Here is a 17,271-nt window from a genome sequence, read left to right on the forward strand (position 1 = left end):
AAGGAGGGTGATGCTTGAAATCATTGTTCTTCCATTGTTAACCATGGTGACCTGCAAAGAAACGCGTGCAGCCATCATTGCGTTGCATAAAAATAGCTTCACAGGCAAGGATATTGTGGCTACTAAGATTGCACCTAAATCAACAATTTATAGGTTCATCAAGAACTTCAAGGAAAGAGGTTCAAAGAAGGCTTCAGGGCGTCCAAGAAAGTCCAGCAAGCGCCAGGATGGTCTCCTAAAGAGGATTCAGCTGCGGGATCCGGAGTGCCACCAGTGCAGAACTTGCTCAGGAATGGCAGCAGGCAGGTGTGAGCGCATCTGCACGCACAGTGAGGCCAAGACTTTTGGAAGATGGCCTGGTGTCAAGAAGGGCAGCAAAGAAGCCACTTCTCTCCAAAAAAAACCATCAGGGACAGATTGATCTTCTGCAGAAAGTATAGTGAATGGACTGCTGAGGACTGGGGCAAAGTCATATTCTCCGATGAAGCCCCTTTCCGATGTGTCGGGAAAAAGGCTTGTCCGGAGAAGAAAAGGTGAGCGCTACCATCAGTCCTGTGTCATGCCAACAGTAAAGCATCCTGACACCATTCATGTGTGGGGTTGCTTCTCATCCAAGGGAGTGGGCTCACTCACAATTCTGCCCAAAAACACAGCCATGAATAAAGAATGGTACCAAAACACCCTCCAACAGCAACTTCTTCCAACAACCCAACAACAGTTTGGTGAAGAACAATGCATTTTCCAGCACGATGGAGCACCATGCCATAAGGCAAAAGTGATAACTAAGTGGCTCGGGGACCAGAATGTTGAAATTTTGGGTCCATGGCCTGGAAACTCCCCAGATCTTAATCCCATTGAGAACTTGTGGTCAATCCTCAAGAGGCGGGTGGACAAACAAAAACCCACTAATTCTGACAAACTCCAAGAAGTTATTATGAAAGAATGGGTTGCTATCAGTCAGGACTTGGCCCAGAAGTTGATTGAGAGCATGCCCAGTCGAATTGCAGAGGTCCTGAAAAAGAAGGGCCAACACTGCAAATACTGACTCTTTGCATAAATGTCATGTAATTGTCGATAAAAGCCTTTGAAACGTATGAAGTGCTTGTAATTATATTTCCGTACATCACAGAAACAACTGAAACAAAGATCTAAAAGCAGTTTAGCAGCAAACTTTTTGAAAACTAATATTTATGTAATTCTCAAAACTTTTGGCCACGACTGTAGGGCTGTTACTTTTCACGCTTTACATGTTACTCTTGGGAGATATCATCAGGAAACACGGTGTTAGCTTTCACTGTTATGCTGATGATACTCAACTCTATTTTTCTTCGCCGCCCGGCGAAACATATCAATTTGAAAAATGGAATGCATAGTCGATATAGAAAACTTGATGACAAGTAATTTCTTACTGCTAAATTCTGCAAAAACAGAGGTGTTAATTATAGGACCTAAAACCTCCTCATGTAATAATCTAGAACACTGTCTAAGCCTTGATGGCTGCTCCGCAATTCTTCGTCATCAATTAGGAACCTAGGTGTGCTATTTGATAGCAATCTTTCCTTTGAATACCACGTTTCTAGCATTTGTAAAATGGCAATTATCTAAATTATGACCTATGCTCTCAATGTCAGATGCAGAAATGTTAATCCATGCGTTTATGACCTCAAGGTTAGATTATTGTAATGCTTTATTGGTTGGTTGTTCTGCACGCTTAGTAAACAAACACCAGCTGGTTCAAAATGCAGCAGCTAGAGTTCTTACTAGAACCAGGAAGTATGATCATATTAGCCCGGTCCTGTCAACACTGCACTGGCTCCCTATTAAATATCGTATAGATTTTAAAATCTTGCTTATTACTTATAAAGCCCTGAATGGTTTAGCACCTCAGTATTTGAACGAGCTCTTGTTACATTATAGTCCTCCACATCCGCTGCGTTCTCAAAACTCTGGGCAATTTGATAATACCTAGAATTTCAAAATCAACTGCGGGCGGCAGATCCTTTTCCTATTTAGCGCCCAAACTCTGGAATAACCTACCTAACATTGTTCAGGAGGCAGACACACTCTGTCAGTGTAAGTCAATTCAAGTCAAGTCACCTGTATTTATATAAAGCTTTTAATAATACAAATTGTGTCAAAGCAACTTTACAGTATTAAATAGAAAAATAGTATTTTAATAATGCAAAAGGACAACACAACTCAATTTTCAGTTTAAGGCAGTTCATCATTGAATTCAGTGATGTCATCATCCAGAAAACCCCCCCATTAAATTTAGAATTAAAACCCCATCTCTTTAACCTAGCTTACACATAATAGACTAAAATATTTATATAATTCAAATTCGTTAAAGGATTGTTAGGCTGCATTATTCAGGTCAGTGGTTCTCAAACATGTACTGGAGGACCCCTAGTCCTGCACATTTTGTATGTTTCCCTTATCTAACACACCTAATTCAACTCATCAGAGACTGCAAAACATGAATTGGGCGTGTCTGATTAGAGAGACATACAAAAAGGAGCCCAGACCAAGTACTCAATCCACAAATGAACAAACATTGAGTGCATAAATGAACATACTTTAAAGATATTGAACTTCTGTTTTGCAAATCCCTTTTTTGATTGATCTTAGGAAATATTCTAATATTTTGAGATACTGGATTTTTGACTTTCATGAGCTATATATATATATAGCAAATATTGATGTAAACAAATCATGTATTAAACACACAGAAGTGCTGTCTTCACTGACTGATTGCTTCTGACAGCTAAAGCACTGTATGTGCAAATACAGCACACAAACAAGAGTATAACCTTATAGGGCTAAAGACTGGAAATATGACCATTTAAAGACACAAGAATAAGTCAATTACATATGATAGAGGTAATTTTAATCTGACACAGGGGATTAATGAGGAAACAATCAGATGACAGTACATTCTCTTTTTAAACCCTGCTGTTGTTAAAGCTAACAAAGAAAGACATCAAGTGACAATAATGAATTAAGATTCTATAAGAATCATAAGAAATCTGCATGTCAGCATACAGATATGACAAATATGGCTCAAATGTCATAAACCTCAGAAAGGTGCTGCTGTCTATACATGTGAAATAAGCGGACAGATGTTGGAAGAGAGAAAGGCAAAGCTGCAAAAAGCCAGAGTCATGTGGTATCAAGCACAGAGCTCCCGCAGCGTCCCATCACGCAGCTCTACTCCGTGCTTTCTGCTGCTCATCTGTAGGTCAGCGTGTGTGGTGGATCTGTGACTGGAGTCCTCCTCTGTGGAGTAAACACCCGAGTCTCCGCTGCTGTGTCGGCTGTGTGTGCTGGAGTCCTGTTCCCCAGCGTTTGAGTGCTCATCCACCGCCACAGCGTCCAGCTCAGCACTGACCATGACCAGCGGCTCACACACAGACTCTGGAGACTCAGGAGCCAGCAGCTGCGGCGTCTCTGACTCACTTAACCACAGCTGAAGAGACAGAGAGAGAGAGAGAGAGAAGTCAGTTCTGTTTGTAGATTTGTATTCAAGAGCACCAAACCAAGACCCTGGCTCTGTTTACACCTGCTTTTCACCCAGTTATGATCATATACTCACTCCCTCCTTGTTTCTACCTATTGTTGACTGGACTTTATGATGGAGCTCGCAGTGTATTGTATGAAAGGGGCAGAGCAACTAGTCATATATATGTCATATATATATATATATATATATATATATATATATATATATATATATATATATATATATATATATATATACACAAAAAAAAAAAAAAAAATAAACAGATATCTTGTATTTCTGTCATCACAGCTCTCGGAGGGATTGGGATGGTAATGCACATGACAGTGTTAATGTATTTGGTCTTGGAGGAAAAGATCTGCTGCTGCCAGTACATCCACAACATGCTGCTGTGAGCATGTAAGAAATATAACATACATGAAATAACCCCCATATAGCATACATGAATCACCTCGTAGCAGATCTACACAGGTGGAGCTGGGGAAGGCGGAGGGTTTCTGAAGCATGCTGCAACTGCTACAGCAAACACTAGTCATATATTTGAATGTTGAGCAGCACACAACTGATACAAAAAGTACCAATCAGTAGCGCCATGTGATGTCATTATGTCAGATTGAGTTAGACCTATCAGACTGCACCATCTAGAGTTTCATGCCATAACTTTGGATCTATGAACACACAGATAACTCCTTCACAGTGAGATCAATAACATATTTAAATGATAGGGGGACCCCTTAAGGAAGAGGAGAAAACAGCATGGTAGATCGTTTTAAAAATTTAGAATCTGTTATAACACTTGAAATTTGAAATTCTTTTTGACATTGACGTTTGTTCATTCGACACGTTGGTGATGTTTTCTCCATTAATAATTGCGTGGAATCAATATGAAAGGTTAATATGGCATGAAATTTTCAGCATATGTAGATGTATAATATGTACTTTGAATAATTTGTTTTCTCTTTTTTGTCTCTAAAAAGGGATGGAGCAACTGTCCATTTATCACTTATTCAACCCTTCTCATGAACATAAATTAATGCGTTTTTTTTTTTCCATATTTTTATTTTAATTTTTTTGTATAATTTTTTGCTTTTGTTGTAATTATATTTGGTGCATTAGAGTAAAGTGTAAAGAAAACAAAAATATATGTAAAACATGATATTAACAATGTGATAAATTTCTTCATCCTCTCTGTTTTTCTGCTTCTTAAAGCAATCTGGGTCCCAATTGAGGCCAAGCTAATGAAAACATTGAGAGCAAATCAGAAACCGTCCTGCTTTAACAAGCTCAAGCATTTAAAGTGGCAGACATGCTTGAACAGAACATTATTGTCTGCTGGTGTGGACACTACATAATTATCATTATAGTCTTATTATTTATTGTTCTTGAACAGGCTTTTAGCCAGGTGTGTGATCTTAGCAAATCTGTCATGTTACCCTTTATGGTTACACATAAAGCTTGCCACAAACCACCACCAGACTAATACTATTTTGGTTGACTAAGCCTCTTCTTGACTAACGTTTGGTCAACTTTTAGGAGGCAGCTCTAGTAAAAAAAAAAAAAAAAAAAAGAAATTGTGCAAGATGGCACCAGTGTCTCTATTGGCAATCCGCCACCTGCTGTTTGTGTTTGTCCTTTTATTACTCTTGTCTATCTGTAGAAAGAGTACTTGCTTAGTATTCAAAACTTTGTTGCCGTGGATGTGTGCGGTTGGAATCTGCATTCTTGGCTCATCTACCGGCTAACATCTTCTGCACACTGGATTGTTCAGTTCATCTGAAAAAATGGCACAGGAATCGGGGAAGAGAGGCAGTGCTCTTGTGAGACTCAAAGAATCAGCCACAGTCTTTGTTAGATTTTATCAGAATCATCAGCTGTGGATGGCATCAGCCGGGGCGTATCATCCGGTCTACGGTAGTCTTCACCCACCTTCGCAGTAAGGTTTTCTTTTCTTCACTGTTTTTCTGTAGCATCCACAGACGACATCTCATTGCAGAACAGGGAGCCGGAGGTTTCGTGGAGGTGGAGCAAATGTTCATCGTCTTTAAGCACTGGAGTTTGTTCCACATCAAAGATTGTCTATTACCACCTCCTCATCTTTATCTACAGTTAATAATTTGATAAATGCTTAATAAACGCTAGGTCCATCTCAAATAAGACCTTTGTATTAAATAATTCTATCTCCTCTTGGGAGCTGGACTTTTTGTTTGTGACAGAGACTTGGCCTCTCTTTTATCAGATATCATCGTGGACAAAGGTCTGGATTTACTGTTTCTCACTGAAACTTGGCTCAAACAGGATGATGGTCTGCTTTTTAACCAACTGACTCCAGCAGGTTTTCGACTTCCTGCGGCCTTCTCGCAGAGGTATTGTTGTGATTTATAACCTGCAATGTAATTTGTGCCCTGTGTTTGTACCTTAGTTTACATCTTTTGAATGCCTTGTCCTCAGTGTCACTGCTACTCATTCTGCTGCTATTGCTACAATCTAAAGATCTCCAAAATCAAATGCAGAATTTTTGTGAGAATTTGCTGATTTGCTGACAATTTTGTGCGTTAAATTTGAGAGAATTCTGATTCTTGGTGATCTTAACATGTTCATCAGAAAGACTGTGCTCTGGCCAATGATTTCTTATCTCTGTTGGACTGTTTTAATTGTTTTCAATTTGTGAATGTTCCTACACATTGTAAAGGTCATACACTTGATTTAGTTTCGGCAAATAATGCTTTTGTGTCAAATCTCTCTACTGTACATGTTGGACTCTCGGATCATTCAGCCATTCTTTTTAATTTGGAGGTACCATATTCTTTAAGGCCTGTTGCACATACTGTCTCTTTCGGTAAATGGCAATCATTTGACCCTGCAGCTTTTGCTAATGTGATCAATGCATGCCTGTATGATTTGTCTTCTGTCCCTTCTGAGCATATAATTATTTTACTTAATAATGCTCTTGCTGCCAATTTGGACATGTTTGCACCTATTAAAACACGCAATGTCTTTTTCGTACATACAGCTCCCTGGTATAATGACAATTTGCATTCAAAAAAGGGGGAATGTTGCAAACTGGAGTGTAAATGGCGTGGTTCTGACTTGTCAGTTTTTTATCAAGCTTGGAAAACCTGTTTGGGCCAATATAAAGCTGAAATTGACACTGCAAGGTCTCTCCTTGTTGGAGTATCCAAAGCCTCTCTTAACAAATTGCAATACTTGCAGAATTCAGCAGCTATTTTAACTGGGGTTAGGGCGACCATTTAACTCCTGTTCTGAAGACGTTACACTGGCTCCCTGTTAAATACTGTATAGATTTTAAAATCTTAATGCTTACATACAAGGCTCTGCATGGTCTCGCTCCACAGTATCTGGCAGAACTTTTAACAACGAATACGCCAATTCGCAATTTACGATCTTCTCAGCACAGTCTCTTAGTTGTTCCCAAAACACAGTTACAATCCAGGGGGGACAATGCTTTTTCAACGTATGCTCCAAAACTGTGAAAACTCTTCCAATTGACATTAGGGATGCTTTATAAGGGACATAAGGGAGTTTTTTAGCGGTTTTTTAAAACTTTTCTTAAAACATTATTTTTCAGGCATGCTTTTATTTGATGTTTTTTATTGTATTGTTTTGTGATTTATTTCTTGTTGTATTTATAGTATATGGTCTTATATTGTTGTGTTTTCCTTTATGTAAGCTTTCTTGGAAAGCGCCTTGAGAAAGCAACTTCTAAAGGCGTTATATAAAATAAATGTATTATTATTATTATTATTGGCTCAGTGCTGGCGATCTGGACTATTTATCTGAAATCACTTTAACCACCATTGGGTAGAGGTGGAGGGGTTGGCGCTATATTTGATGATCGTTTTAAATGCTGTTTATTAGCAGTACAAATTATTCTAGCTTTGAGCTGCATCTGGTTAAAACAGAGTTAAACGATCCAGTTATCTGTTAACCTAGATATAAACCACCCAAATATAACAAACCTTTTTCAGGAGTTCTTTGAGCAGTTGTACCAAATTCTGAAAGGATTTTAATACTTGGTGATTTAAAATTATATATCTTTTCTCCTAATGTGTCTATGGCAAAGGAGTTTTACATCTTATTGATTAATTTGATTTTTCATTTTGCTTGAAGTTCTACCCATAAACTTCTGGTTTTATCTCTAGATGTACCAGTTCATAATGTGAATATTGAGGATGCTTATTTTTCTGATCACAATCAAATTGTTTTTAATATCTTTGTTTCTAATTCCTCTTTAAACTGTAAGCCACTAGGTCGATATGCCTGTTACATAAAAACCTTCAACTGCCAGTGAGTTTTCAAAGGCCTACTGTATACATGATCTGCAGTACTGTGTAACTCAGGGTCTCTAGTTTCTGGTCGGGGTTTAAATGTTTTGAAGTCAATGTTCAATTCCATCTGTAATGAAATCCTGGACACTTGCGCTCCATTCAAAATCTTTGGTGCAACATCTAATCCACAGCCATGGCTTAATAATGATACTTGGTGATCTCCGACAAGTGTGGAGAAAAGCAGAGAGGCAGTGGAAGAGAGAAGCTGTGAAATGACAGGTTGACAGGTGTTATGATTAAATATCCGAAGGGACTTAAAGCTGCAGTGGTAAAATATTTATCTGATCATATTAATAGGAATCCTAGTAATCCTAAAGTTATTTAAGATAAAACACTCAGGTATCAATTTAATTTGTGTAAAGTCCACAAATGGCCTATGATTAGTTCTGTTGCGGTTGAACTGGAATATCCTACATAAAAAAGATAGTGCTACCCTTTTGTTGAAAGACGTCGCATCTGATTTGTTACGAGCAAGAATGACCACACTGCTGATGTGATCTAATCGCTAGGACATCCTGAGCACATGTGAGTTAATCCTCTTATCGGCAAGACATATTGGCAGAATTTTTCATATCGTGCCAATTCCGATATTTACATTTTAAGCCATTATCGGCCGATAATATCGTGCATCCCTACTAGATTATATGAATGTGTTAGGTCCTGGTATGTAAAGCCAATGTGTGCCATATAAATAAATGTGCTTGATAAAAATACACTTAACTGCATTTTATAGTGAGTGTAATCTTTTGATATATGACTAGAAGGACCAGCAGTGCCCAGTTAAAGCAAAAACAACAACAAAAGAAAAATACCTGGACCAAGAGAACCAGCTGAGACAAACAGATGGATGGGAAACAAATTAAAACAAAGGCAATTTACCCTAATCCTACTCTATGCAGCAATAATGAGTCAGGAGACCATATATCTTACTGTACATGTAAAATATACAATTCAATCAACATCTCTACACCATCTTCTGTCTTTATTCCTGAAGACAGCTGATAAATGTATTTGGATAAACAGTTCATCTACGCTTAACTACTAAAATGTATAAATTGACCTGAGATGCATCAAATGTATTTAAAACCTTATGATAAATCTCATTTTAGAGCAGGTAATGGAGTATAAATGTTGTGTACCTCCTGAATGTGATCCGGGAGGTGAACAGCTGGGCAGAAGGTGTTCTTGAGGAGCGATAACATCTTGTTAAAGCAGAAGTACAGCAGCACCAGCAGGAGGCACAGCAGGAGAGAAATCAGGACGTACAGAAATATCTGCCAGTACGGCATCTGACCTGAAATCACACACAGCGTTCGTTCGTAAAGTCACTGTATGCCACACACTCATTCGTCTGACAGAAGATTCACTTGTCATCATGAGCACCGAATCTGCCTTATGTAACATCATCCATACACGTAGGCTATGAATGCTCATAAATGTGGATGAATAACCATGTCAATTATTTAAAAAAAGAACCGATAGGTATGAGTTATACAATTATTAAATCAATCACTTTCCCAAAACGGTAGCCTTTACTAGGTACAGTGCCAGATGTTTGAGGTTAAATTGTGTCACTGGAGCACTGTTTTTTCTTTCGGTGGCTGCATGTTACACATATTTTCTTCAATCTGACATGAATGACTCGTGTGTGTGACGGAGCTGCTGACCTTCAGTGCGTGTGCAGTGTGTGTCGCTGAAGACACTGCTCTTATTATGGAAGACATCATGGCTCTGAACTCTCACACAGTACCACGTCTGTCTGTCCAGCTCAGTCAGCATCACCAGATTATTCTTCGTCTCCAGGACTTTAGCCTTCTGCAAGGACAGTCAGAGCAAGACATTATATCACTCAGCAGTGCCATCTATACAGTAATACTGCATTGAAAACACACCAGTCATGGACATAAAATAATAATAACAATAAACAATACATAATGCATCATGAAATAACAAATAAAATAGATCTATACTTTCACTGCACTTATTATTTCTGCCTAGATTAGGACTTTTAATCAGCATACACTTTAACCATCTAGGGTCGAAGATCCTACCGGTGCGGTTTGTCTAATTTTTTCTTGATGACCGCAAAAAGAACTAAAAATACTCATTCATTTTTGATCATACAGATAAGAATAGGGTATTGTTTGAAATTGCAAAGGGTCTACTTTTATTTGTGTTTAGTCATAATAACAAAAAAAACAATGTGCTTTTGTAAAATAAAGAAAATAAACAGGGTGCGTTTTCTGCCGTCTTGGTCTTTGTCAACTTTTCTCACAGATATGTACATAAAAACCTGAATCTCAGTGAATATTTGCCTCACAGACATGATAAAGCTTGAACTGTAAAACAGTATTAGAGTCTAAGAATGTCTGGCACACGTTTGTGTTACTGTTCAAGTCTCTGTGTTTAGATCAGTATGTTCAATCATGTGTCCTTGACCTTCACTGTGTATATTTTGATTATACTGTGTTGTAAATAAATCAAATAATCAAAACTCCCATTATTTTACCCTCCTGACATTCTTTCTTACCTGCCTCACAGACACTTAACTGACTGATGGCTCATTACGGGAGGCCCTTTGTCTCTCAGGTGTTAATCACCTAATATTCATGGACATTGTGACTCCCTTACATGTCTTACAAAAGTCAGCAAATTTGAGTAAAATCACAGGCTTTGCTTATCCCGTGCAAATGCGCCACACATAATTCAGATATGGGGCGGTAATTTCTAAATCACATGAAGTCCCCAGATAATACTAATCCCATGCAAATAGGGCTTAAGCAGCATAAATAGACACTAGAGCCCTGCACGGGCCTCAAATATAGGCCCTAACCCAGCCCTGGCCCGAGATGCTCCGTGTCTGACAGCTTATCAGAATTTTTGGCCCGAGTCCGACCCCATCTTTTTTAGCGGCCAGTGGCAGACCATATGAGTTGATCATAGCCTATAACATGTTTGACCTCTTTAGCCTTAACAGTTGCAGACCATATGAGTTGATCATAGCCTATAACATGTTTGACCTCTTTAGCCTTCTCAAATCATCACGATTTTCCTAAAGTAACATCTATAAATATAAAACTTTACTTGCATTGGAAGCAACTGAAAATATGCTGTCATTTTTGCTCATAAAGGTAAGAGTAATTAATCTTTCGGAACTTTAAAGGGTCTATTTGCATTTGTGTGCACTCACAATATCAACAAAATGCACAAAAAGCGCTTCACAAAAATGAACTGAAACTCATCAAATACTTGCCTCACAGATTTGATAAATATATTTATAAAAAGCTTTAAATTACTACTTTAAAACTAAATAATTTAAATAGAAAACAAAACTCTTTCATTATAAAATCTGTAAAGATGAATTTCTCTGTAAAGGCGCGTCCAATGTGGAGATGACGAGCCAGGATCAACTTCATCTTTGCGACACTGACTCAGAAAACACTTGTTTATTAATAAATAATTCAAATATCTCCTTACTATTTCCCCCGACACATTAATGGTAATTACTTTTGCTGTGGTTTTGTGGCATGCTTTAGCCGATTGCATGCGTTTGCTGCTGCGGGACACTAAATACCGTCCGAGCCACTCTAAACAGTCTTTAAACAGCCTGGTCTTGTGTTGTTTCCACCAGCGTGGCAAATTTTTTTCATCACCATAATTGATGGATGTCTAAAATAAAAAAAAATTTAAAACAGGCCCAAGGCCCGGCCCCTGTCTGAGCTATGATATGAAAATTTGGCCCGAAGCCTGGCCCTAGGGACTTAAATAAGTCAGGGCACGTCGGGCCTGGGCTGAAATGCAGGGCTCTAATAGACACTGATACTGCTCATTAAATGATGCTATGGTACAATCACCCTTTACACACCACTGGTGAAACACAGACCTGCTGTAGGTAAAAACATCCTCAGACTAGTGTAAGATTTCACCTCACTGACTTAAAATGACAATTAAAAAAAAAACGATCTCTGAAAGAATAAAAGAATAGTTCCCATATGTTTACAGGCTATTGGAGCCCTGTGTGTGTGACACTTCAAGATATCTTCAGTTTCAATCTCAGAAATGCTGATGTGTTCACAGCTTCTAGTGCTCAGCAGACAACACATTCAGACAGTATCCAAGCGCAGGTGCTGCGGAAACCCATGCGAGAGCTTTTGGTGCGATTGTGAGATACCTGAGGCCCTTCAGAGCGTCTCCAGTACTGGATGAGGTAGCTCAACCTTTTGTCCAGCAAAGTTTTCATGGACTGATTGGTGCTGCTCAAAGGGTCGGTGATGATGATCTCTAGATCTTCTTTAACCGAGCTCAGCTTCAAGCTGGAGGGAGGACCTAAAGCAGAACAAACAAAAAAAAAAAAACAATACTAACCATTGCAGAATCAAACGCCAGTGCCAGGGACAGACAGACGGACTACTGACAGACAGAAAGAAAAAAAACAGACAGACAGACTACTGACAGACAGAGCGACTGGCAGACTACAGACAGACAGACTACTGACAGACAGAGCGACTGGCAGACTACAGACAGACAGACTACTGACAGACAGAGAGACTGACAGACAGAGAGACTGACAGACAGAGAGACTGACAGACAGAGAGACTACTGACAGACAGAAAGAAAACAAACAGACAGACAGACTACTGACAGACAGACTACTGACAGACAGAGCAACTGACAGACTACTGACAGAGACAGAGAGAAAACAGACAGACTACAGACAGACAGAGAGACTGACAGACAGACTACTGACAGACAGAGCGACTGACAGACTACTGACAGAGACAGAGCGACTGACAGACTACTGACAGAGACAGAGAGAAAACAGACAGACTACTGACAGACAGAGCGACTGACAGACAGACAGACAGAAAACTAACAGTAGGGCTGCTCGATTATGACCAAAAAATCATAATCACAATTATTTTGGTCAATATTGTAATCACGATTATTTAAAACGATTATTAGTGGGCCATATGTCCAAAATTTTATATGAAATATTTATTTAAAGATAGTGATATATATCAAATAATAATTTCCTGTAAATAAGGTTGCTATGACATCTGCATTTTAGAGACCAGTGAAATGTCACAATTCTCAATACCACAGCAGAATACCAGAGTAACTAATATTAGATAAAATAGTTGAATATTAACCCTAACCCTAATGTTAAAAAAAACAAAAAAGAAAGATCCTCAAAATTATTGAAAATAACTAAACCGTAATAAAAAAGCAAAGGAATACAATGAGAGTCTAAAAAAGCAAAATAATACAATAGAATAAAAAATATACAAATTAAACAAACTGTGCTTTAAGTTTTTTTTTTAATGCAAGTCTTAAGTATTCAGTTAACCTACTAGAGAAATTGAATAACCTAATGTAAAATAAAACAGCATAGTCTTTACTGTAAGAATTAAACTTACTTTGTTTCTTATTAAAGTTACAAAAGACCTTCAGTCAAGAGCAGTGAGTGATTTTAAATGTGTCTTTTGTTTAATATTAAGCACACAGTCGGCAGCAGGCATATAGCCCGCTGTCACTTTAAGAGCCGCACGGATCCAATTTACTGCAACACAAGTGTTTTCACACTCAACTCTTTAAATGAATTTATTACATAACCGACGAGGGTTTATGTGAATAATCACTAACAGGGCTCCAGACTAACATTTGAGAGCAGTGGCACCAGCGCCACTACGTTCTACAGATGGTGGCGCCAGGAGCAGATTTGGTAGCGCTGGGGGTGGTGTTTTGGGATATTCAAAATAAAGATCATTTAATCATAAAATTACTATTGTTTTGCATTAATAAGTGCAGATACTAATAATATTTCATTTTCACTTCTTGTTTATTTTTCTTTTGTTTATTGTTTATACAGATTTGACAGTAAAGCACTAAAGTTGAGTTAAGATGCATACAAACAACAGTAACGGGTGCAAAATCTACTTTTTATATACAGAAAATCTATATATTCCACTCTTATTAAATGTACCTTCATCCTTCTACCATACGGAACTGACCAACTTCTGTGATTATGAGTGATATAGTAGCAAATTGAAGAAAAGTTTGTGACTTTTCTTACTACTTCTGTAAAATTCTGACAAAATCTGATTTCTTGATGATTTGATATTTTATAATAGTGATTAATAATTTCAAAATATAGAGAAAAGGTAGAAATGAATGACTTATAAGCCAATAAGTGCTCCTCTGCTGCTGTCTACTGGTTATAATTGTGATTTGATGTATTTTTAAAGTTTTACACAAGTGTTCGTTTACCACAAAGTATATTTTGAATGTTATTTTAAAAATAACATTCAAACTGGATCATTTTAGAGCTTTAAAGTGCTGGTTGTCTGAAATGCTTGAAAGTCATTGAAAGGTGCTTGAATTTCTCTCTCAAAAGGTTGTACAAACCCTGAAATGAATGATATAATGCATTCGACTATTTCTACCACAACACCATGGTTATAGTTAGCGTTACCGCTTCTGGTTTATAACAGATTTCTGTGCAGAATTTGAATGATTCTCACTAGATCTTGCAGTAACCTTATCATTGTGCGGCGAATTCAAATGCTTCTCACTGGATCTTGCGGCACTGCTGCATCTGTGCAGTAGGCCTAACAGTGTCGTGAAATCAAATTTGGCTCTCGAGTAAAGCTGTTCTGAGCTCGGACAAGTTTGTTTGCGTCACGGTCCGAGCTGATAAACGGCCCGCTCTGCTGAAAAGTAGCGTGAATTAGTTTCACTTTCGCTTCGTCTGCCGTTTGATGTTTCTCAAATGCAACAGAAATAACAGCGCTTATGAGTTTGGCAACGCGGTGGTCGCACCAGTGCGACCACTCACAAAAATTAGTTGCACCGGCAGAAAAAATGGTCGCAGTCTGGAGCCCTGACTTAGCTCTGAATTTTGGCAGTTTTGTGTGTATTTGACCGTTTAAGCGCCAAAGGATTACTTTACATGTCCGTGTTGTGTTCCGTCTCTGAGCGCATACACAGTAATCTGTAAACTCGATTACTGTATCTTTAGAGGCTGAAATCTAAACTGAATTCCGATTTATTGCACAACCCCTAACTAACAGACAGACAGATTACTTATAATACCTTATAGATAAGGTATTGTTTGAAATTGCAAAGGGTCTACTTTTATTTGAGTATAATCATAACAACAAAACAATGTGGTTTTGTAAAATAAAAAAATAAACAGGGTGCGTTTTCTGCCGTCTTGGTCTCTGTCAACTTTTCTCACAGATACATAAATAAAAACCTGAATCTCAGTGAATACTTGCCTCACAGACATGATAAAGCTTGAACTCTAAAACAGTGTTAGAGTCTAAGAATGTCTGGCACACATGTGTGTTAAGTCTCTGTGTTTAGATCAGTATGTTCAATCATGTGTCCTTGACCTTCACTGTGTATATTTTGATTATACTGTGTTGTAAATAAAATACAAATAATCAAAACTCCCATTATTTTACCCTCCAGACATTCTTTCTTACCTGCCTCACAGACACTTAACTGACTGATGGCTCATTACGGGAGGCCCTTTGTCTCTCAGGTGTTAATCACCTAATATTCATGGAGATTACTTATCTACAGACAGACAGAAAGACTGACAGACTACTGACAGACAGACAGACTACAAACAGACTACTGACAGACAGATATACAGACTGACAGACAGACTACTGGCAAACAGATAGATAGACAGACAGGCAGAAGGATAGACAGAAAGACTACTGACAGACAGACAGATAAACAGACAGAAAGACAGACAGACAGACTACTGACAGACAGACAGATAAACAGACAGAAAGACAGACAGACAGACAGACAGACTACCGACAAAGACAGACAGACAACTAAAAGACAAACTGACTGACAGACATTATAGACAGACAGACATACTACCGACAGACAGACATTACAGACAGCCTGACAAGACATACTACTGACAGACAAACACACAGACTACTGACAGACAGATAGACTACTAAAAGACAGACTGACTGACACAAACACAGACTGACAGACAGACATACAGGCAGAAAAAAAGACATAAAGACTACTGACAGACAGACAGACAGACAGACAGACAGACAAAAAGATAGACTACTAACAGACAGACTGACGGACAGACAGACAGCCTGACAGACTACTGACAGACAGATAGACTACTAAAAGACAGACAGACAGACAGACAGACAGACTACTGACAGACAGACAGGCAGAAAAACAGACTACTGAGATAGACAGGCAGAAAGAAAGAAAGACAGAAAGACAGACTACTAACAGACAGACTGACAGACAGACAGAAACAAAAGAAAGACAGTCTACCGACAGACAGACAGACTACTGACAGACAGACAGGCAGAAAGAAAGACAGAAAGACTACTGACAGATAAGACAGACATACAGACTACTAACAGACAGACTGACTGACACATTATAGACAGACAGACTACTGACAGATAGACAGACAGACAGACAGAAAGACCTTATTCTTTCTTGCCTTATTCGGTGTAAGAAACCACATCACTTCACAGAAGGATTTATTTCAAACACTCAACTGATGTTATGAAGTGAGTTTGGAGTAAAAACATGTATTTTCACGTGCTTTCAGATGGAGCAGCATTTACTGCACATAGCTGTAGCTCACTGACAAGCTAGGCAAATCGCTTCCATAATCGCAGAATGATTTCTTCGATTTCATAATTGCGTGATTAAATTGTCTGCAATTATGAACACGATTTTGCATAGCTTGTCAGAGAACTACGGCTCTGTGTAGTAAGTGCTGCTCCATGTGAAAGCAGGTGATGGAGATTTACTACTAATCAAAGACAAGGCTTTACTGACAAGATGCGCATGACAATAGCATTCGATTAATTGTGCAGCCCTAACAAACAGACTACTGACAGACAGACAGATTACTGACAGACTACGGACAGACTGACAGATACATTACTAACAGACAGACAGAATGACAGACAGACAGAGTACTGGATCACCGTGTTCATCAGGACAGAATCTGATCTGGACCCAGCCAGAGGACTGCTGTGATGTGTTGGCCCGCACACGCAGCAGAAATAAGCCATTGTAATGCAGTTCAGCTCCAGTGAAATCACAGCGATGCTCCAAAACATTGACACACACCGATGTCCAGTACTTCTCATAATTGGCCTTCCGGGACCGAAATTCCCTGTTGAAGGAAAGGACGACATGAGTGCACAGAATCTGACAGTAAAGTATGGAAGCAGATTAGTCTCAAATATAATTCACGCAAAAAACACGATTCACACATGCGTAGACAATTTCACATGCATGAAACCTAATTCACGTACACACAAAAAAATTAACGTGCGTGAAAAAAAAATATATTAAAAAAAAACTAAATTATATATATTAAATTAAATTATATAT

The 17,271-nt window shown here is 38.5% G+C and overlaps 1 protein-coding gene across 1 annotated transcript in view; it reads right to left on the minus strand.

The window, feature by feature from the left end:
* Positions 1–2,870: 2,870 nt before the first annotated feature.
* LOC109065507 (interferon alpha/beta receptor 1b-like) overlaps positions 2,871–17,271 on the minus strand; it is a 35,952-nt gene continuing 21,551 nt past the window's right edge. The window contains exons 3-7 of the mRNA XM_042730555.1: positions 16,860–17,050; positions 12,035–12,198; positions 9,531–9,678; positions 9,003–9,157; positions 2,871–3,466 (exon numbers count right to left, since the gene is read on the minus strand). Of these exons, the coding sequence (XP_042586489.1) occupies positions 3,170–3,466; positions 9,003–9,157; positions 9,531–9,678; positions 12,035–12,198; positions 16,860–17,050 (955 nt within the window). The 3' untranslated portion in view covers positions 2,871–3,169. The remainder of the gene's footprint in view (positions 3,467–9,002; positions 9,158–9,530; positions 9,679–12,034; positions 12,199–16,859; positions 17,051–17,271) is intronic.

Source organism: Cyprinus carpio, chromosome B9, assembly GCF_018340385.1.
Source record: "Cyprinus carpio isolate SPL01 chromosome B9, ASM1834038v1, whole genome shotgun sequence".
In the NCBI taxonomy this organism is placed as follows: Eukaryota; Metazoa; Chordata; class Actinopteri; order Cypriniformes; family Cyprinidae; genus Cyprinus; species Cyprinus carpio.